This window comes from Falco rusticolus, chromosome 10, assembly GCF_015220075.1.
Source record: "Falco rusticolus isolate bFalRus1 chromosome 10, bFalRus1.pri, whole genome shotgun sequence".
In the NCBI taxonomy this organism is placed as follows: domain Eukaryota; kingdom Metazoa; phylum Chordata; class Aves; order Falconiformes; family Falconidae; genus Falco; species Falco rusticolus.
Window position 1 is genome coordinate 18685785 of NC_051196.1, and position 20056 is coordinate 18705840.

Below are 20056 nucleotides of genomic sequence, written 5' to 3' on the forward strand. Positions count from 1 at the left end.
ACAGAGAGGGGACAGCTTTTCTGGCTGCACTTTGTTACTCCTTGCCTCGGAAGGAAAGAGTGGCTGTTGCTGCAGCACCGCAATGTTTTTGGGACTCGGCATCCCTTGTCAGACTCATTTCTGACTCCTGATGGGGGGTGGGAAGGAGGAGCGCTCTTGGCGTGAGGTGGTGAAAGCTGAGCGAGTGCGCTGGAGGAGAGCTGCCTGGGGCAGCACCGATACAGGCTCCTTTATCTGTGGAGAGCTGAGGAAGCAGGGCTGTTCTCGGGCATGTTATCTGAGGCTGCAGCGAGGGAGAAGGGGATCAGAGGCTTTCTGATCCAAGCTGAATGCAGTGGTTGGCTCGTCTCACACTAGTTGCCTTTCTATTTTTGTTGCCAGCTAAAGCTCCAGGCCCGGCTGAGGGTGCGCCTGCCCACCATCCCCATCACCAAACCACACACCATGAAGCCAACCCCCCGCCCAACACCCGTCAGGCCTACGGTCTCTCCCATCGTGTCAGGTGCCAGGCGGAGGCGGGTGCGGTGCCGAAAATGCAAGGCTTGCATGCAGGGCGAGTGTGGCATGTGCCACTACTGCAGGGACATGAAGAAGTTTGGCGGGCCTGGCCGCATGAAGCAGTCCTGCATCCTGCGGCAATGCTTAGCGGTGAGTCTCCAGCCTGATCCTTCTCTCAGAAATTCGCTGCAGCCTGGCAGCGGCTCTGTGTGGCTGATTGGGGTCAGACAGAGGAGAGCAATGACCCAAGTTTGCTTCCTGGGGGATAGTCGGTCCCTTCCCCATGATTCAGGTCATGGGGGAGAGGAGGAGGAAAGGGGGAAGGCTGTCCCACCTTGCTCTGGTTTCATCCCTGCTTTCCTTTGTAGCCCAGGCTGCCTCACTCGGTCACGTGTGCACTTTGTGGGGAGGTGGATCAGAACGAGGACTCACAGGACTTTGAGAAGAAGCTCATGGAGTGCTGTATCTGCAACGAGATTGTTCACCCGGGCTGCCTGCAGGTGAGCAGCACAGGCACCAGGGCAGAGGGGGCTTGGCTTTGGGGAGGGACTGCTGCTGACCACCCGCTTCTCTTTGCAGATGGATGGGGAAGGGCTGCTCAACGATGAGCTCCCAAACTGCTGGGAGTGCCCCAAATGCTACCAGGGTGATGACGCGGAGAAGGGCCAGGTAGGAGCCAAACTGTACTGTGGCAGTGCTGGATGCGTGTCTTACATCCCATGTTGTCCTGCTAGGGATCAGGCAGTGTTGGACCAGGCTGGGCTGCGTGGGTGGGCTGCAGGGCAGGCAGGCACCAGTGCAGGCCAGGGGACCAGTTGGGCAGTGACTAGTGATAGTGGGGATCGCTGGGGGTGCAGTGCTTGGGGGCCTGGCAACACCCTGCTGCAGTCCGGTCCCGGGATCCCGCAGCAGGGTGAGCTGACAGTCGCCTGCTCTCTGTCCCTGGCTCCCAGAGAGTCCATCAGCAGGCCGTGGCCAGGCTCCTGCGGAAGCGGCAGGGGCGGCCAGGTTCTTCTGCCAGCCAGCAAACGGACCGCATGCAGCGGCAGCTGGCCCGCTGGCAGCTGCCAGCGCTGCCCAGGACACCGGCCTACGGCTGCTGCATCACCTGTAGAACCGTGCCCAGTGCTGTGGATGGAAGTGCAGCAGCTAAGGCAAGCCAGGTGGGGAGCAGCCACCCTGGGGCACCGTCACCTTCTCCTGGGGGATGTGCATGCTTGGGGTGCACATCTGCCTGGTTCCTGGGTCTCCCAGCACTTCACGCGGATGTGATGAGCACCCCTTGTCCCCACGGTGTCTTGTGCTGAGCTGTGATCCTGAGGGTTTCCACCGCAAGAGGCAGAGGACTGTTAGAGGACACCCCTTCTGTGAAGGAGGAAGGAAAACATTGGTTGCTGGTGTGGGTGGATTATGCTCCTGGTGGTTCTGGGCACTGCTGGTGCAGGCCCTGGCAGCACTATGATCTTTCCGTGAGGAAGAGGAGAGAGAGGGGATGCGTTCCCTAGGCCCGCCGTGACTCGTATCCCTGCTAATCTTCTGCCCTGCTTCCCTGCAGAAGCGGAAGGTGGAGGAGAGCGATGATGACACGGCGCAAGCTAAAGTGCTGCGGCCCTTGCGGAGTTGCGAGGAGCCCCTGACCCCCCCCCCCCAACTCGCCCACCCCCATGCTGCAGCTGATCCATGACCCAGCGTCGCCGCGAGGCGTGGTGACGCGCTCGTCCCCAGGAGCCGGCCCCAGCGACCACCACAGCGCCAGCAGAGACGAGCGCTTCAAGCGACGGCAGCTGCTGCGGCTCCAAGCCACCGAGCGAACCATGGTGCGGGAGAAGGAGAACAACCCCAGCGGCAAGAAGGAGCTGTCGGAGGTGGAGAAGGCCAAGCTGCACGGCTCCTACCTCACTGTGACGCTCCAGCGCCCCACCAAAGACGTCCATGGCACTTCTATCGTCCCCAAGCTGCAAGCCATCACAGCCTCCTCCACCAACCTGCAGCACTCGCCCCGTGTGGTCATGCGCCACGCACCCACCAGGATGCCCCTGCGGGGTGGGGGGGAGGAGGAGGCAGCCGCCGAGGAGGAGGAGGAGGAAGAGGAGGAGGAGGACGAGAACGCGGAGGAGGGGGGGGCGGCCCGGCTCAACGGCCGAGGGAGCCGGGCGCAGGAGGGCGAGGAGAGCTGCATGCAGCGCGAGGTGTGGATGTCCGTCTTCCGCTACCTCACTCGCAGGGAGCTCTGCGAGTGCATGCGGGTGTGCAAGACCTGGTACAAGTGGTGAGTGTGGGGGTGTGGGGCAGGGTGGGGGGGTGGGCACAGCCAGGGCTGCCCACATCCTGACGGCTGGATGGAGCACGGCTGTGCCAAGCCTTGTGCCCGATGGGCAGCCAGAGGAAAGGGGGGGAAGGGATCTCACCTGGGTTCCCTCCCCCAGCTCCCCAGAGCTGACACTTGCCAGGCAGCATTGCCCTCGCACCCTGTCGCCAGCCCTGCTGGCTGCTGCCTCTGCCGTGCGTGCGTGGCTCTTAATTGTCTCCTCCTGCCTTCCTCCTGTCCCCTCTGTTGGGAGGTGGTGGCAGACTCTGCTGTCACCTGAGCACCCGTGTCCCCCACCACGTCCTTTCAAGGAGCTGATGCCCTTTCCTTGTGCTGCCCTGCGTGGTCCATGCCCTTCCCTGCCTCCTGTCCTGCCGTGGCTCCCGGCAGGCTGAGGTGGGGATGGATTTGCTGGCTGGAAACGCCTTGGGGGGCAGCAGGCCTGAAGACAATGCTGGCACCGGGACAGCTGTGGATGGAGGGCTTGGGAACAGACGGGGACTGGAAACTGGGAGGTTTCTAACCGCCAAGCAGCGGGAATGGCACGATGGGAAAAGATCGGCCCGCTTTGATCAGCGGCCGCTGGGAGTGGTGTGTTGTGGTGGCTGGAGAAGAGCGTCCCCTCGCCTGCCACTGGTGTGGCACCTTCCGGGGCACAGCTGAGCTGCCATCGGGTCCTGGGTCTCCCCAGGCTCCCCTGGGGGAGGAGGAGTCGGTGCGACCCCCGGGCTCTGTTGCAGCTGCTGGCGAAGCAGCGAGTGCTGCCGAGGCTGTGGGGTGGGACCGGGCTGTTCTGCCTGCTGGGACCAAGGATGCTTAAGATCTTTGCTGTGGCAGGAGGAGCACGCGGGAGGGGACAAGCAGGCCAGCAGCTGTGACTCGGAGTCTTGTTACTTGGCAGCAAAACCCTGCTGGGCTGCTCTGGGCATCCCTGGGTGGCCAGATACCTTCGGCAACCTCGCAATGTGTTCAGGGAAACCCAGAGAAACCAGGCAGAGCAGCCTTGTTCTGCGGCTGGGGCCACGCCAGGGCTGGGCTCACCCCCGAAACCAGGCAAACCGCTGGCTGTCTCTTGTTCCACGGGGCTTTTGGGGTCCGACTTTCAGCCTTGTCCTTGTCCCCAGGTGCTGTGACAAGAGATTGTGGACAAAGATAGATTTGAGCAGGTGCAAGTCCATCACCCCCCAGGCGCTGAGCGGCATCATCAAAAGACAGCCGGTCAGCCTTGACCTCAGCTGGACCAATATCTCCAAAAAACAGCTTACGTGGCTCGTCAACAGGCTGCCAGGTGAGCGTGGGCTGGGAGGGGTCCATGCCTCTGCCACCAGCCTGTCCCTGAGGCTTCCTGGTGGCTGGAGTGCAGCGAGAGACAGGCTCTGCATCCTGGTACCCACCAGCTCGAAAGCTCCTGGGTGCCTGGATCCCGTCACCCAGCAGGCAGCCGATGTGGCTTCCTACCGCTGTGTTTCCAACCTCTCCTTCAGCGAGCCCCGCTCCCCATCCCACCCCCGGCAGGGAGGGGTGCTGCTTCCTTACCTGCCTGGAGAAAGAGGATTGAGATCCGGGACACCTCGGAGCTGACCCAGCCTGTCTGACCTGTTGCCTCTTTCCCTTTCTGGCAGGCCTGAAAGACCTCATCCTAGCGGGCTGTTCCTGGTCTGCGGTCTGTGCTCTCAGTACCTCCAGCTGCCCCCTTCTCAGGACCCTCGATCTTCGGTGGGCAGTAGGAATCAAGGACCCTCAGATCCGGGACTTGCTCACGCCTCCAACAGACAAACCCAGTAAGCTGTTGCCCAGGCTGTGGTGGGACAAGGCTGGGGGCACTGGTGACTGAGAAGGGTCCCCATGGGTTGTGGGAAGCTGGAGGAGGATGGCGGGCTGGGCACAGAGCAGGGAGGTGATGCTGGATCTGGAATGCCCCAGTGCAGCAAGGCAGATAGTCCATGTTCAGCTTCTCCTTTTTCCTTTTGCAGGTCAGGACAATCGCAGCAAACTCCGCAACATGATTGATTTCCGGCTCGCTGGCCTGGACATCACCGACGCCACGCTGCGGCTGATCATCCGCCATATGCCCCTGCTCTCCCGCCTCGACCTCAGCCACTGCAACCACCTTACGGACCAGTCGGCCAACCTCCTCACGGCCGTGGGCTCTTCCACACGCAACTCCCTCACCGAGCTCAACATGGCAGGTGGGTGTGCTGCCCTGGGTGACCCAGGGCCCTCCTGGGCCAGGGAGGGGGGGGCCGGGCTGGACTTGCTGTCGTAAAGCAGCTACCTGCTCCCAGCCTGACACGGGAGCTCGGTGCTGGCTTTGCAAAGGAGCTGCAGCTCACTCTGCCTCTCTTCTCCCTGCAGGCTGCAATAAGCTGACAGACCAGGCCTTGCTGTACCTGCGCCGCATCTCCAACGTCACTCTAATTGACCTGCGAGGTTGCAAACAGATCACCCGCAAAGCCTGTGAGCACTTCATCTCGGACCTGTCCATCAACAGCCTCTACTGCCTGTCCGATGAGAAGCTGATCCAAAAAATCAGCTAGAGACCCTCCCTGGGGCAGACTGAGGAGAAGGAAAAGAGCCCATCCCACCCCTCTCGGAGAGCCGCTCCTCCACATCCCCACCTTGCCCTCCATGTCCTGCCACTGCCTCCCACCTGACTCGGCAGGCAGGGCCGCTGCTGGCCTCGCTCCACCGTCCTTCCTCCTCCTCCCCCGGGACTTCTGCTGATGAAGACATCCCGCCAGGCTGGCCAGTACCAGAGGAGGAATGGGCAAATGGCAGGGAGCCTCAGCCCGAAGGCTGGCTGCTCCCAAGGCGGAGGTTGTAATAGAGATCTCTGTGCAGAGAAATGGGGCACCCTCTTCCCCCGGCTTTTCCCCTCCTCCCCATCATCTCCTTGCCTTGAAACACTTGTCACTTCCCCGTTAGCACAAAGCTTGAGGGGCAGGGTCTCTCCAAGGAAGCGGGAGCAGAGCTGGAACAAAACATACCCCTCCGTGCCACCACCAGCTCGTCGCTTGCCCTGCGCTCTCAGCCCCCTCACAGTTTCCCTCGCCCAGCTGCAGGGGCTGCGATGGAACCCCCCCTCCTCCCACCACCCTCGCGCGGCCGGGTGGCTCTTCGGGTGTCGAGGGCAGGAGCCCCGCAGGCAGGCTGTGGCGGGGTCTCCGGCCGCAGGGCTGACACAGGCTGGCTGGGAGCAGGCACTTTGCAGCCCACTGTCCCCCTGCCCGGGGGGGTGAGGCTGGGGGATGACACGCTTCCACGGCGGGCCAGCGCCAGCCTTCCTGCAGCACCGTCTGTCCCCATGCAGCCCTGCACAGAGGTGACGGCTGGGGCCAGCTGGGAGCAAGGGGAGAAACCGCAGGTACATCAGAGCTCAGGGAGGACTCGGAAAGCATCAGCCAGGGGTGAGTGAGCACGTGGGGGGACAGGAGCTGCCTCCTCTTCCTCCCCAGCTCCCTGCGCGTGGCCCAGCACCACGAAGCACTCTAGGGCCGCTGCGGCCGGAGGGGCGAAGGCTGCTCTGTCTGCCCAGGGTGCTGTGGCCTGGGACCGAACTGGCACGAACGCCCCACTGCATTGTCCTCTCCTTCCCCCACCCCCTTTTAGCTGCCGTTTTTCCTTTGCAATGAATGGTCGGTCCAAAGAACCTCTCTCTAGGGCAGCAGAGAGCTTTTTGCACTTTAAAAAACAAACAAACAAACAAAAAAACAACAACAAAAAAAAAGGAAAAAAGGTTGGAATCTTCTTTTGGGTCACTATTTTATTTTCCCTCCCTGTCCTGCCTGTGACTGGACGCTCCCCATCTTTCCCCCCAATGTCAGGACACCGCTCTCCCCCCGGCAGCGCCTACAGATAGCACAAACGGGCCCACCCGTGCCACCGGTCCCCAGCCCCGGAGAGGACGGCCAAGGGGCAGGGGGGCTCCCGTGCCACCCCGCTGCTTCAGAAGCAATAAGGGAGGAGAGGCGGCCACCCAGCCTTCTGTGCGGGGCTGGGGGCACGTCCTCTGCTCGCTGGCTGCCGCAGGGGGCTGCGAGGGGACATGGCACAGTGCCAGGGGCAGTGGTGGCGGTGGGGCTGGAGGGCTTTGAGCAGAAACACCTTGGGCGAGCGGCCGTGCTGGGTGCTGGGGGCCTGCTGCCTTAGCCGCTCGTGGCGGTGGCTCCCAGGACAGACGTCGGAAGAATCGAAGCTTTTCTTTTTCCTTTGGATTGATTTTTGAGTTTTGCAACAAGAAAGAAAGCTGGGGTAGAGCTCGGACAGGGCTGGGGGCGCGGGGCTCCCTCCACCACCGTGTCGAGGGGCAGCAGCCGACCCTTCCTTGGGGTGGGTTGGGGAGCGGCTGAGCTGGGAGCCACTGACCCCCCCCCCAGGGTATGTGTGCCCCCCCTCCCCCCCCAGCCACAGAGACTCGGGCATGTGACCACCGGCCACCCCGGCCCCCATCCACGGGCAGGGGGTGAAAATCCACAAGGAAGAAAAAAAGGAGAATTCTATATATAAAATCACTTAGTGATTTAAAAGCAACCCAGACTGCTCCCTAAAGACAACTCCTGCAAGAAAAGTCACTATTGTTTAAGGGTTTGGTTGTGTTTTTGTTTTGTTTCAATCCCCCCCCCTTTACCTCCCCCCCCCTTACCCCCGCCCCCTCGGAGAAATATTGTAAATATATATTTTTTTGTTGGCGATTTAGAGTCCATCTCTGATGTTTGTGCTTTAAAATTAAATGTAAGCATTAAGGGTAAAAGCAAACCAAGTCTTACGCTCTCTCAGTCGGTATGGTTTGGGTTGGGGGTCTCTTGGCTGGGGGCAGAGGGAGGGGAGCTAGCTGGCAAATTTTTTTTTTGTTTCAGTTTTGGTTTGTTTGGTTTTTTGTTTATTTTTGTTTTGGTTTTTTTTCTTTTTGTTTGGTTTGATTTGTTTTTTCCTTTTTCTAAGCATTCTCCGATACTGGTTTTAGAGAGGATCTTTGCTCATAACATATTACCACAGGGATGGGAGAGATGTTGCGGGGGGAGGGAAGATACCAGCCTCTGAAGGGAAATATTTTGTTTCTTGGGGGTGGATTTTTGGAATAAAAAAATTTAAAGAAAAAACAAAACCCTGCGTCTCGGCTCTGCCCATTGTTTGTCCACGAGGGAAGCGGAGGGGACGAGGCTGGGAGGCCCTGGCCCCCCCGCTACCCAGCACTGGGGGCTTCTTCCGCCCCCCACGCTGATGGAGAGGAGCCTGGGGTGGCCGTGGCAGCTATCCCCATGTCCCCGGCGACTTCAGGGGGCTGGCCGTGGCAGCTGTCCCCATGTCCCAGACGTCTCTAGGGGGCTGGAGGTGGTAGCTGTCCCTGTGTCCCCATCACCTCCAGGGGGCTGGAAGTGGCAGCCACCCCCCTGTCTCGTCACCTGCCCCACAGGTAAGTGGGGGCCACCGGTCCCCTGGGGCAACCTGAGGCTGCTGCCCATCCTCTGTCTCCCTTGGGGAAAACTGGTCTTTCCCAGCGGATTGCTGGGCTGCCCCTGCCCGCACCCTGTCTTAGTCTCCCACTCCCCAGCTGTGTCCCATCTGCAACCTGCCTGACCAGAGCAGGCAGGGAGCGCAGGCAGGGTGCGCAGGCAGGGGGTGCAGGCAGGGGGTGCAGGCATCTTCCCCCGCAGCCAGGGCCAGCCCCCCCCATGCCCCTTGGGACAAGCTTGGTCTCCCCAGCTGTGCCATGGCTGGGGTCAAACCCACAGGGACGCACCAAGGACCTTTCCGCAGGGATTTATCCCTCTCCCAGGCTGGGTTTAAGGGCTGGGAGGCCGCCAGGGCAGACCCGCTGCGCTGGCCCAGGGCTGGCTCTGGGCCCACAGGGCCACCGAGGTGCCGTTTGCTGTCGCCTCCGCAGGGATGGCAGGGCCGGGGGTCCCCGTGGCAGTTGGGGCTGTAGAAGAGCAGCAGAACCAGCCCCCCGCGGGCCGTTGAACAATCTCCTCCACGGGTGGCTGAAGCCACAGCCACCACCACAACGCGCCACGCACGGAGGCACCAGGCACAGAGTCAGGGTCATCACCCCCATATGCCACCTGTCCCCTGCCCCCAGGGACAGGCAGCCCCCTGGAGCGGGGTGGCCGCCACCATCACCCAGTGGTTTCAGGCTCCATTTATAGCAGCCTCATCCCTCCAGAGCGAGGGGGCCCAGCCACCATGCCGCTGCTCCCTGCCCCGGCCAGGGGACATGGGGACACCCCGCTGCAGGGGTCCCCCCTGGTGACATCCCACGGAGGGACCTGGCCCCTCTCCCTGTGCCGCAGCCCGAGGTGGGGGATCCTGGCACAGGGTGTGTGGGGTGACACACCTCTGGGGTCACACGGCATCACACCCGCTGTCACACGCGGGTGCACTCGGGTGCAGTGCCACACGTGCTGTCATGCACCATTGCAGCTGGTGGCTGACACGCATGGTGTGACATGGGGAGCGCTGTCACGTGTGCGGGCACACCTGCTGGGTCACACACACGGTGGCACATCTAGTGGCACACACCCATGGAGCCACAAACACGCGGTGTCATACACACATGGTGCCAGACACGCAGAGTACCACACATGCGTGGTGCCACACACTGTCACGGCCACCGAGTCCCACACACAGTGTCACAGACACACACGCTGGCACGCGCACACACAGTGACATGCACACGCACAGTGTCACGCGCTCGCTGTCACACGCACACGGTGTCACAGCCACACAGGGTCACACACCACACGCGCCCGCTCGCTGAAGCTGGCACGGCCCCGCCCCGTGGGCGGAGCGAAGGACGGCCCCGCCCAGCCCCGGGCCGGCAGCGCCGCCCGTCACGCTCGGGCACGCGCAGGGGCACGCGCTGCCCCGGCCGCCCCGCCCGCCATGGCCCCCGGCCGCTGAGGCCGCCCCGCCGCCTACGTCCTCCCCGCGCCGGGCCGGGGCCGTCCCGGGGCCATTCCGGGGCGGGGGGTGGTGGGGGTGGTGGGGGTCGGGGTGGTGGAGGTGGTGGGGGAGCGGCCGCCCCCGGTTCCGGTTCCGCCTCCCGGTTCCGGTTCCGGGTCCGTCCGGGTCCGGGCCGGCGGCGGTGGGGCCGGCGGGGCCGGCGGCGCGGTGCAAGATGGCGGACCTGGAGGCGGTGCTGGCGGACGTGAGCTACCTGATGGCCATGGAGAAGAGCCGCGCCGCTCCCGCCGCCCGTGCCAGCAAGAGGATCCTCCTGCCCGAGCCCAGGTGAGGCCCCGCGGCCGGCCGGGCCCTGCCCTGCCCCCGGCGCCCCCGGCCCCCGGTCCCCCGGCCTGGCCCCGCACCCTGCACACATGTGCACATAGGGCGTGCACCGGCCCCCCGCCCGCACACACCTGCCCGGCACACGCACGGACACACCCTGCCCGGCACACGCGTGCACACATATGTACATATATGCACAGACACCCTGCCCGGCACGCGTATGGGCACATGCATCCTGCCTGGCACATGCATGCACACACACCCTGCCTGGCACATGCACACGCATGGACACATGCACATGCATCCTGCTTGGCAAATGCATGCACACACATTGATGCATACACACACACACACTCTGCCTGGCACATGCACACACACAGACGCATGGACATACACCCTGCCCGGCACATGCACGCAGACACACACACGCACATACCCCCAACCTGGCACATGCATGCACATGGACACACACACCCTGCCTGGCACATCTATGCACGCAGACACACAGACACACGCTCACACCCAGCTGTGCATGCCCACTGTGCACACCCACACACCCTCCCAGCAGCACACACCTCCCTTGCCAGGCACGCCTGCATCTGCGCCTGTGCCCTCCTGCAGCCGTGTGTGTGTACACACAAACGTATACACACGTGCAGAGCGCTGAGGGGGCTGCGTGCACACACCTGTGTGCTTGCACATGCACAGGCGGTGTGTAGCAACACACACACGCAGGGGCTCAGCTAGCACGCGCAGGACCTTACCCCTCCCTGTGCACGCACACACACACGCAGAGCTGTGGTGCTCCCCGCTGCACACGCCACCCCTGCACTTGTGTCACCTTCATGTGCGCACCCCCTGCTGCCCACGCAACCCGCTTCACAACTTCCCTTTGCACACCCAGCCTGCGCAGGCCTGCGCGCACACACACATACACACAGCTGGCCCCACACAGCGGCACAGCGAGCGCGGCACAACACGCCATGCAGCAGCACGGCATGCCATGCGCAGGGTGCAGTGGCAGATGGCACAGCACCCAGCACCCTGTGCCGCAGCCTGACACAACACCCGCAGCACAGCCTGGCCCGTGCCTGCCCCCCACGCTCTCGGCACACGCTGCCCCGCTCCTCCCTGGGGAGCAGGAGGGGACCCTGGCATGCAGCCCCGCTCCCACTGTCCTCCTGCGCCTTTGCTGTCAGGCACCAGGGAGGCTTTTTTGGGGTACCCTCCTCCCCAGCCTCTCTTGGACCCCAGCGTGTGGGGCACCCTGTGCCTGACCCTTACTGGGGCCCAGCAACGTGTCACACTTTGGGGACACACACACATAAGAGGGGAGGGAGCCTGCCAACAGGGCTTGGGGTGGCCTGGGGACACAGGAGGTGTGTGCAGGTACAGGGTAGGCACGGGGGGCTGTGGGATTGTCGGGAGCAGAGGTCTGCTGTGGGGGCACAGGACAGGCAGGGCGCTGAGCCCCTCCAGTGTCTCCCCAGCATCCGCAGCGTCATGCAGAAATACCTGGAGGACCGGGGAGAGGTGACGTTCGACAAGATCTTCACGCAGAAGATCGGTGAGCTGGAGGCACAGGGGCTGCAGGGGACAGGGTGGGGCGCAGGGGAGGGCACATGGATGAGCACCCACAAACGTGGCTGGCTGTGCGCCTGGGCAAGTGGCGGTGAGCTGGGTTGGTGGCAGCCGTGACAGAGGTAGTGGCCGTGGCCGTTCCCCTCTGCCCCTGGCATGGCCTGAGGGAAGCAAGGGGGCTGCGGGGCCCGGCTGGGCAGAGGCGCCTGGGGGCTGCGTGACACAACCCCCTGCGCCACGCTCCCCACCCCACGTCCCCTGCCCCGTCACTTCCCCCAGCACCAGCACTAACCGTCCGGGGCAGGAAGCGCCTCTCACTTCCTCCCACCGGCTCTGGCGGTTTCCAGGCACGTCCGCCCCACAGCAGCCTGCTCTGTGGTGCCCGCCTGTGCCCCCGCCCCATTGCTCCCCCACTGCATCAACCTCCTCGCCACCCCACCGTACCCCTGCCCCGCAGTGCCCTGTAGCACTGCACTTGCTGCTCCCTGTGTCAGCCAGTGGCCGTGCCTCACTGCGTCACCCTGCCAAACCCTGCCCAGTCCCCTGCTTGGCACTTCCCCTTCCACAGGCCTGCATGGGAGTGGCTGTGGGGACAGGCAGGCCCAGGGGACACCCCTGTACCCCGTTGGCCTGGGCTATGGGGCTCGTGCAGCCACTCCAGGGCAGGCATCTCTCATGCTCTGGTTCTGTCCCTACCAGGGTACCTGCTGTTCCGTGACTTCGCCTTTAACCAGGCAGAGGAGGCCAAACCCCTGATGGAGTTTTATGAGGAGGTGAGACAGGGAGACCCATCTGGATGCAACCCCGTGTTCATGAGGAGAGGTGAGGGTGGGATTTGGTACCTACAGGGCCCACAGACGTGGTACCAAGAGCATGCAGAGTACCCAAGGGAGATGGTGCCCAGGAGGCCAGGAGGTGATGCCCTGGTTACCCAGGGGACGTGATAAACATGGGGTGCCCGTGGGACGTGGTACCCAGAGGGGCTGGGGCAGTGGTTCCCAGTGTACCAGGTCCCAGGGGCTGTGCCCACCCTGTGTGGGGTGAAGGCTGTGCCCCATGGTGGCACAGGCCTGGGGGCGGTGTGCCCTGTGCCATGGGAGCTCTGCGTTTGCCAGATCAAGAAGTATGAGAAGCTGGACTCGGAGGAGGAGCGAACTGCCCGGAGCCGCCATATCTTTGACCATTACATCATGAAGGAGCTGCTGGCCTGCTCCCACGTGAGTGCTGTGCTGTGCAGGTGCTGAGCCAGCGCTACAGTGGGGTGAGGTACCGGGTGGGGTCCCCAGAGCAGGCAGGAGGGATGTACCCAGTGTGCCCAGCAGGCCTGGTACCCAGTGTCTTCAGAGGGACCTCCAAAACCATCATTGACTCTGCTCGGGGAGCCACAGACCCAGCCCTGTGGATGGGGGTTCCTCCATGAGTTCCCCCACTTGTGCAGCAGCCCTGCCTTGCCCCTGTGCCCCTGCCCCTTCTGCCCAGGGTGACCTTGTCCTGTCTGTCCTCACAGCCCTTCTCCAAGAGTGCCACGGAGCATGTCCAAAGCCGCCTGAGCAAGAAGCAGGTGCCCCCAGACCTCTTCCAGGTGGGCATCACCCGGGACAGAGAGGGGGCTCCCTGCCACCTCTGGTGCTCGGAGGGTTAATCCTTACAGGGCGCTGGTGGTGACAGGGGCCTCTAGAGATAGTGGAGGGTCCCCGAAGGTATGGGCACCCCAAGGGACGGTGAGGGGATCCCTGGCAGGTTGGGAGTGAGTGGGATTGCTGGTGGTCCCCGTGGGGTGGTAGTCAGGAGTCTGGGGGCTGGAGGTAACAGAGGGGCTCCTCAGAGGGTGGTAATTGGAACCTTGGATGTAGAGGTGACACGGGGTGACAGCAGGGTCCCCAGCAGTGGTGACATTGTGGTCTCCAGAGACTCGGGTGACCCTGGGTGGCAGAACCATCCCCCAGGCCTGGCAGTGGCAGGGTGGCAATGGCATCCCAGGGGTGGAGACCTCACATAATGATGGGACCTGAGGGGTACGGGTGACCTGGATGGCACTGGGGACCCAGCGCTGAGCCCTGTGTCCTTCACAGCCCTACATTGAGGAGATCTGCCAGAACCTGCGTGGGGGTATCTTCCAGAAATTCATCGAGAGGTGAGATGGGGGAAAGTCCCGTGCAGATTGGGGTGTCTCATCCCACTGGGGACCAAGGTCTCCTGGTGCAGAGAGGGGCCAGGAGTCCCTTCTTAGATAGGAGCTCCAGGGGTGCCTGTCCCCAGACCAGGGACTCAGGGGACTCTTCTCATTCCCAGGTCTGGCCCGGGGTCTCTGTTCCCAGACAGGGGTCCCAGGGGGTGCTGCCTGTCTCCAGACAAGTCCAAGGGGTCCTTCTGCCCCAAGATGGGTCTTGGAGGGGTGTTCCTCCAGGGGCTCCACTCTTGCCCTCTCTGTGCTTCATTACAGTGACAAGTTCACACGGTTCTGCCAGTGGAAGAACGTGGAGCTGAACATCCATGTGAGCAGGGACCCCTGCGCCTCGGGGCACCTCTGGGCACGTCCAGGGATGGGGGGACAGACGTGGGCACAGTGACAAGGCTGCTGTCCTGGGGTTCACTAGGGCTGGTTTGGGTGTCCTCACACCCCTCCCAGGCTTTCACTCACTCACAGGTGGCTCTCCCACACCTGCCCACACTTGTGGGGACATGTGGAGCAGCCTCCATGTTCCTCACCCGGGGAAACTGAGGCAGGGTGTGGGACCCTGCTGCTCTTGGTGCAGGGCAGGTGCTGCAAGACCCAGGTGTCCAGGCTCACCCCCGCCTCCTTCTCGCCCCCTCCAGCTCACCATGAACGACTTCAGTGTTCACCGAATCATCGGCCGTGGTGGTTTTGGGGAGGTCTACGGCTGCCGGAAAGCAGATACGGGCAAAATGTAATGGGGGAAGCCCCGTTGTGGGGGTCCAGAGGGATCTGCCTGCGGGGACACACACACAGAGGGAGAGTCACACACACAGGGAGAGAGACACACACGTTGGGGCTGTGGTGGTGGTCCCGAGGGCATCTGCAGTGGTGTTGCCATAACAACAGATGTTAGGGGGTTGTGGAAGTATTGCCATGGCTACAGGTTTTGGGAAGGGGGGGATACAGGGACGTCATGGCCGTGGGTGGTAGCTGGATGCAGTGATGTGGCCGTGGGTGCTGGTGCTGGAGGGACGCAGTGGCGGGGCTGCGGGTGGCAGGGCTGTGGTGAGATGGTAGTGGCCCAGGAGGGTCGTGGCACCGTGGCCGTGGGCATATGCTGGCTGTGGCACTGAAGCCGCAGGCAGCAGCAGGACCTTGCAGGAACTCTTTGCCCCCAGGTATGCCATGAAGTGTTTGGACAAGAAACGCATCAAGATGAAGCAGGGTGAGACCCTGGCCCTCAACGAGCGCATCATGCTGTCCCTCGTCAGCACTGGGGTGAGGGCACGCGGGCACTGGGCAGGGCTGGCACCCTGGTTACAGGCTGTGGCACAAGCGAGGGCAGAGGGATGGTGAGGGAGAGTGCCCCCGGGGCACCACCGGCACCGCGTGACCCCATCTCTCCTGCCAGGACTGCCCATTCATCGTGTGCATGTCCTATGCCTTCCACACGCCCGACAAGCTCAGCTTCATCCTCGACCTCATGAACGGTGAGAGGCCCCAGTCCTGAGGGACCCCCGCAGCCGGCCCTCAGCACCAGGGCTGCAGCTGGCCTGAGCCACAGGCTCGGAGACCCCTGCCCACACAGTCTGGGGCACAGAGGGCAGTGCCAGGGTGACAGCTGGTCCCTGCCATCACAGGGGGAGACCTGCATTATCACCTGTCCCAGCACGGTGTCTTCTCGGAGGCAGAGATGAGGTTCTACGCGGCTGAGATCATCCTGGGCCTGGAGCACATGCACAGCCGCTTTGTGGTGTACCGTGACCTCAAGGTGACTGACCCCATGGCACCCCACAAACACTGCGGGCACCCTCAGACCCTGCAGGTGTCTAGAGGCCCTGTTGGCATCCCTGGGCCCTCTAGAACTGTGTCTCCTGGACTCTGGGCATACACAGACCCTTCAGGAGCCCTCAGACGCCATGGGCACTCCCCGAACCCCAATCCTGCAGGACACCCCCCCCCGACTCCATGGGCACTCTTGGGGTGCTGCGGGCATCCTGAGGCCTTGCAGGGCGCTTGCAGACTCCACTGGTGCTTCCTGGTGCATCAGGCACCTCAGTCCTGTGGACACCCCCAAATCCCAGACCCATGTGGGCACCCCAACCTCGCTGCCCCCCCCCCCCCCGCCTCTGCCATGCCTGTGGGCAGCGCTTGGGCTCAGGAGTGGCACGGTGTCTTGGCAGCCGGCAAACATCCTCCTGGATGAGTTTGGGCACGTCCGCATCTCAGACCTGGGCCTGGCCTGTGACTTCTCCAAGAAGAAGCCCCATGCCAGTGTGTGAGTGTGCCCCCTGCCCCCCTGCCTGCCCTGCCCGCCTGCCCAGCACAGCCCCTGACCCTGCTCTCTGCCCCCGCAGGGGCACCCATGGGTACATGGCTCCAGAGGTGCTGCAGAAAGGAGTGGCGTACGACAGCAGCGCTGACTGGTTCTCACTGGGCTGCATGCTGTTCAAGCTGCTCCGGGGGTGAGTGTGTGGGCACGGGTGGGCACAGGTGGGCATGGGTGGGCACTGCTGACTTTCCCTCTCCCCTCGTGGCTGCAGGCACAGCCCCTTTCGGCAGCACAAGACGAAGGACAAGCATGAGATCGACCGTATGACCCTCACCATGGTGAGCTGGGATACCCTGGGCTTTGCCCTGTGTGCCAGGGAGGGCTGAGGCAGGTGTGGATTGGGCGCGAGCACCCCTGTGCTGCTGTGCCCCCCACCGTGTGCTGGCAGAGGCCTGGGGGGCACATGGAGGGTGTTTGGGGGCAGGGGTACCTCGTCCCTGAAGGGGAGCAGTGCCCGGAGTATGTGTTCGTGACCATCTCTACATGTGTATGCACATGTGTGTGCAGAATGACATGTGCAAGTGGATGTCTGCACATGGGCATGTTTGTGTCCACACACACTCACGGGTGGGTTGTGCCCAGCGGTGTGTGCAGTGTCTGCAGTCCGTGCAGACGCCTGTGTGCTGTTCACATGTGTGAGCCGCTGTGCACTCGTGTGCCTGGTGTGTGCACTCGCACATCCACCTGTATGTGCTTGCACGGGGCTGGATATGCACATGCACACGCGTATGTGTGCGTTGCTGAGTACGCTCTGGTGCACAGGCACGTGTAAGTGTGTGCGCGTCACCCGGTGTGTGTCAGTGTGTATCCTGTGCACGTGCAGGGCTCTGTGTGTGCACACCTCTGCGTATCTGTGCACACCTGTCCCCTTGCACACGTGTGCTTACGGTGTGAGCGACCCTGCCCTCTCTTGCAGGCCATCGAGCTGCCAGACTCCTTCTCCCCCGAGTTGCGCTCCCTCCTCGAGGGGCTGCTGCAGCGAGACGTTAACCGGCGGCTGGGCTGCATGGGGCACGGGTGAGTCCCGGCGGGCACAGTGGGCACCGGAGCGGTGGCCAGGGCTTAGGCAGAAGGCAGGCAAGGACAGAGGGTGTGCTGGCACAGCACCCTGGCCCCAGGGCTGCAGCCGGGAGCCAGCAGTGCTCACCCCCTCGCACTCCCCAGGGCTCAGGAGGTGAAGGAGGAGCCCTTCTTCAAGGGTCTGGACTGGCAGATGGTTTTCCTGCAGAAGGTGAGGGGCACCACGCCTGGGTGCAGGAAGGCGTATGGGGGCACGGGCAGCCACCCCTCTGAAACCCCTTTCCTGCCTGCAGTACCCACCGCCCCTGATCCCACCCCGCGGTGAGGTGAATGCGGCTGACGCCTTTGACATCGGCTCCTTTGATGAGGAGGACACGAAGGGCATCAAGGTACCAGGGCAGAGGGGCTGAGCGTGGGGGGGCTGCGGTGGCAGGTGCCCCCTGACCCAGCGATGCCTCCCTGCCCGCCAGCTGCTGGAGAGCGACCAGGAGCTGTACCGCAACTTCCCACTCACCATCTCGGAGCGGTGGCAGCAGGAGGTGACGGAGACTGTCTTCGAAGCCGTCAACGCTGACACCGACAAGCTGGAAGCTCGCAAGAAGGCCAAGAACAAGCAGCTGGGCCATGAGGAGGGTGAGTGGGCTTGATGCCCCCCAGGTCCTGCCCTCCCCCCTGACAGCCCCCCCCAACCGTGCCACGGGCTGACCCTGACTTTCCTCGGCGCGGCGGGCACAGAGTACGCCATGGGCAAGGACTGCATCATGCACGGGTACATGGCCAAGCTGGGCAACCCCTTCCTGACACAGTGGCAGCGCCGCTACTTCTACCTCTTCCCCAACCGCCTGGAGTGGCGCGGGGAGGGCGAGTCGCCGGTAAGGCGGGCACGGGGCAAGTCGGCAGGGGCACAAGGCAGCGTGGGGCAAGTTGGGGGCACGGGGGTTACTCCACGGGCACACCTTGGCACTGGTGGACATCAGGGTGTGCAGGGCACAGGGGGTGAGGGATGTGTACAAGCAGGCATGGCACTGCGAGGGGGGTGGGGGTCTTGGGGGGACCGCGGTGAGGCACTGGGGGCAGGGGCTGGGCTGAGCCTGTCCCCCCAGCAGTCCCTGCTCACCATGGAGGAGATCGACTCAGTGGAGGAGACGCAGGTGAAGGAGCGCAAGTGCATCCTGCTCCGCATCCGCGGTGGCAAGCAGTTCGTGCTGCAGTGTGATGTGAGTGTGCCCTGGGTCACCTGCTGGGGCTGGCCACCCTGGCTGGGAGCTAGCCACCCCCTGGGGTCAGCAGCCACCCTTGCCAGGCACTAGCCCATCACCGGCCGCCTTCCCTGGGTGCCAGTTGCTCCCACTGGGCACTAACCAAACCCTGCTAGGTGCTAGCCATCTCCTGCTAGTTGCTAGTCATCCCCTCTGCTGAGTGCTAGCCATCTCCTGCTAGTTGCTAGTCATCCCCTCTGCTGAGCGCTAACCACCTCCTCCTGCCAGTTGCTGGCCACCTCTTGCTGGCCACTAGCCCTGTGTGTTTAGCCCTCCGAGCCATTGCGGAACACAAATACTGAAAGCTTGGGGCAACCCCAGAGTGCTGGCACCCCAGGGAGCCCCCGACCACCCTGTACCCTGCCCCGGCCCCCCGGGGAGCCCCAGCCTGACGCGTGCCCTGCCCTGCACAGAGTGACCCCGAGCTGGTGCAGTGGCGGAAGGAGCTGCGGGACGCCCAGCGCCAGGCCCAGCAGCTGCTGCAGCGGGTGCCGCGCATGCAGAACAAGCCCCGCTCGCCCGTGGTGGAGCTCAGCAAAGTGCCGTTCATCCAGCGCTCTGCCAACGGGCTCTGACCCCGTGCCAACACGCCCGCGCGCCCTCCTCCCCCCTTCCCACCCCGCCTCTAATTTATTGGGTTGGGTTCCCGCGTGCCCCCGCTCCTTTTCGTTGTCCCCAGGCCGGGCGTTGGAGGACACCCGGTTGCTGATCTCGCCTGCCAGGCGTGGAGGGGGCACGGCTGTGCTGGCGTGGTCCCAGCCCAGCCTCTGGCGCGGAGCTGGCGCTGGGTGCATGGCGTGGCTCAGCACCTCTCCTTGGCATCCCCCCAGTCCTCCACCAACTCTCCGGCTAAGATGAAGGCAGCCCCTGCGCCCCCCCTCCATGCCCGCCTGCTTCGCCATGGGTGTGTGTGCCAAATGGGGCAGGTGGGTGCCCCGCTCCGGCCGGGCAGGGAACCGGCCAGCTCACCTCACCCGTAGCCTTTGCCCACCTCCCTGCCAGCTGGTGTGCCCCGGCTCGGCCGTGCCTGTCGTGTGGGTGCCAAGTCCTGAGGGGGGGTGTGTGTGGGTGTGTGTGTGTGAGTGCGCCCCTGTAAATATTGTGCTGTGGGTCCCCTGTGCCCCCTGGCCATGCTGCTGCCCCTCTTGCCATCCCCCCTGGGCAAGTGGGGTGACACCCCCCCCCAGCCCCCTGCCAGCCCCCAAGCTGTGGGGTGGCAGTGCGTGGTTGGGGGGGCATGGGCTGGCTGAAGAGGAGGGAGCAGGTGAGAGGGCCCCCCCCCCCCCAGATCAGCCTCCTGGGGCACTGGGCCCATCCTCGGCTGGGGGACATGGGGACAGTGGCCCCCAGGGCCCCCACCCCCTGGCAGCATCTGTAAATATTGCTCTCTGGTCAATCCGCTCCAGGGGCTGGGGCGGGCAGGGGGTGGCACCAGGTAGGGCCGGGGGCGCTGATGAATGAGATTTTAATGAGAAGAGACGTGAGAATGCGAGAAAAAGAGGAAAAAAAAAAAGTTTTTATAATAAAAATCTGGGAAAAAAAACCCCAAGATCCAACTCCACCTCATTTCGGGGGTGGCAGAGGTGTCTCCGCACCCGTTTAGGGGCACCCTGCCCCATGCCCTGTCACCCCCGGGGGGCTGCCCTTGTGCCCTGCGGGGAGGGGGGGGGGGC

At 63.6% G+C, this 20056-nt stretch overlaps 2 protein-coding genes across 3 annotated transcripts in view; both read left to right on the forward strand.

The window, feature by feature from the left end:
• Positions 1-7775, forward strand: part of KDM2A (lysine demethylase 2A) — a 51823-nt gene extending 44048 nt beyond the window's left edge. Inside the window, 9 exon segments of the mRNA XM_037402548.1 lie at positions 382-648; positions 867-998; positions 1078-1167; positions 2054-2137; positions 2139-2767; positions 3931-4094; positions 4429-4587; positions 4780-4995; positions 5162-7775. Coding sequence (XP_037258445.1) covers positions 382-648; positions 867-998; positions 1078-1167; positions 2054-2137; positions 2139-2767; positions 3931-4094; positions 4429-4587; positions 4780-4995; positions 5162-5343 — 1923 coding nt within the window. The 3' untranslated portion in view covers positions 5344-7775.
• Positions 7776-9833: 2058 nt separating this feature from the next.
• On the forward strand, positions 9834-19917 carry GRK2 (G protein-coupled receptor kinase 2). Of its 2 annotated transcripts, none has more exons than XM_037402912.1 (21): positions 9834-10036; positions 11524-11600; positions 12314-12387; positions 12730-12831; positions 13122-13196; positions 13687-13748; positions 14058-14109; positions 14432-14523; positions 14951-15050; positions 15184-15262; positions 15413-15543; positions 15956-16050; positions 16130-16237; positions 16316-16382; positions 17021-17121; positions 17269-17335; positions 17418-17513; positions 17595-17757; positions 17860-17996; positions 18231-18341; positions 18797-19917. In XM_037402912.1, exons 1-21 carry the CDS (start codon positions 9924-9926, stop codon positions 18956-18958), a joined length of 2064 nt encoding a protein of 687 aa, XP_037258809.1. In that variant the 5' UTR covers positions 9834-9923; the 3' UTR covers positions 18959-19917. The 2 variants fall into 2 exon arrangements, with proteins under 2 accessions (XP_037258809.1, XP_037258808.1); XM_037402911.1 differs by having other exon boundaries at positions 9906-10036; positions 18228-18341.
• Positions 19918-20056: the final 139 nt, after the last annotated feature.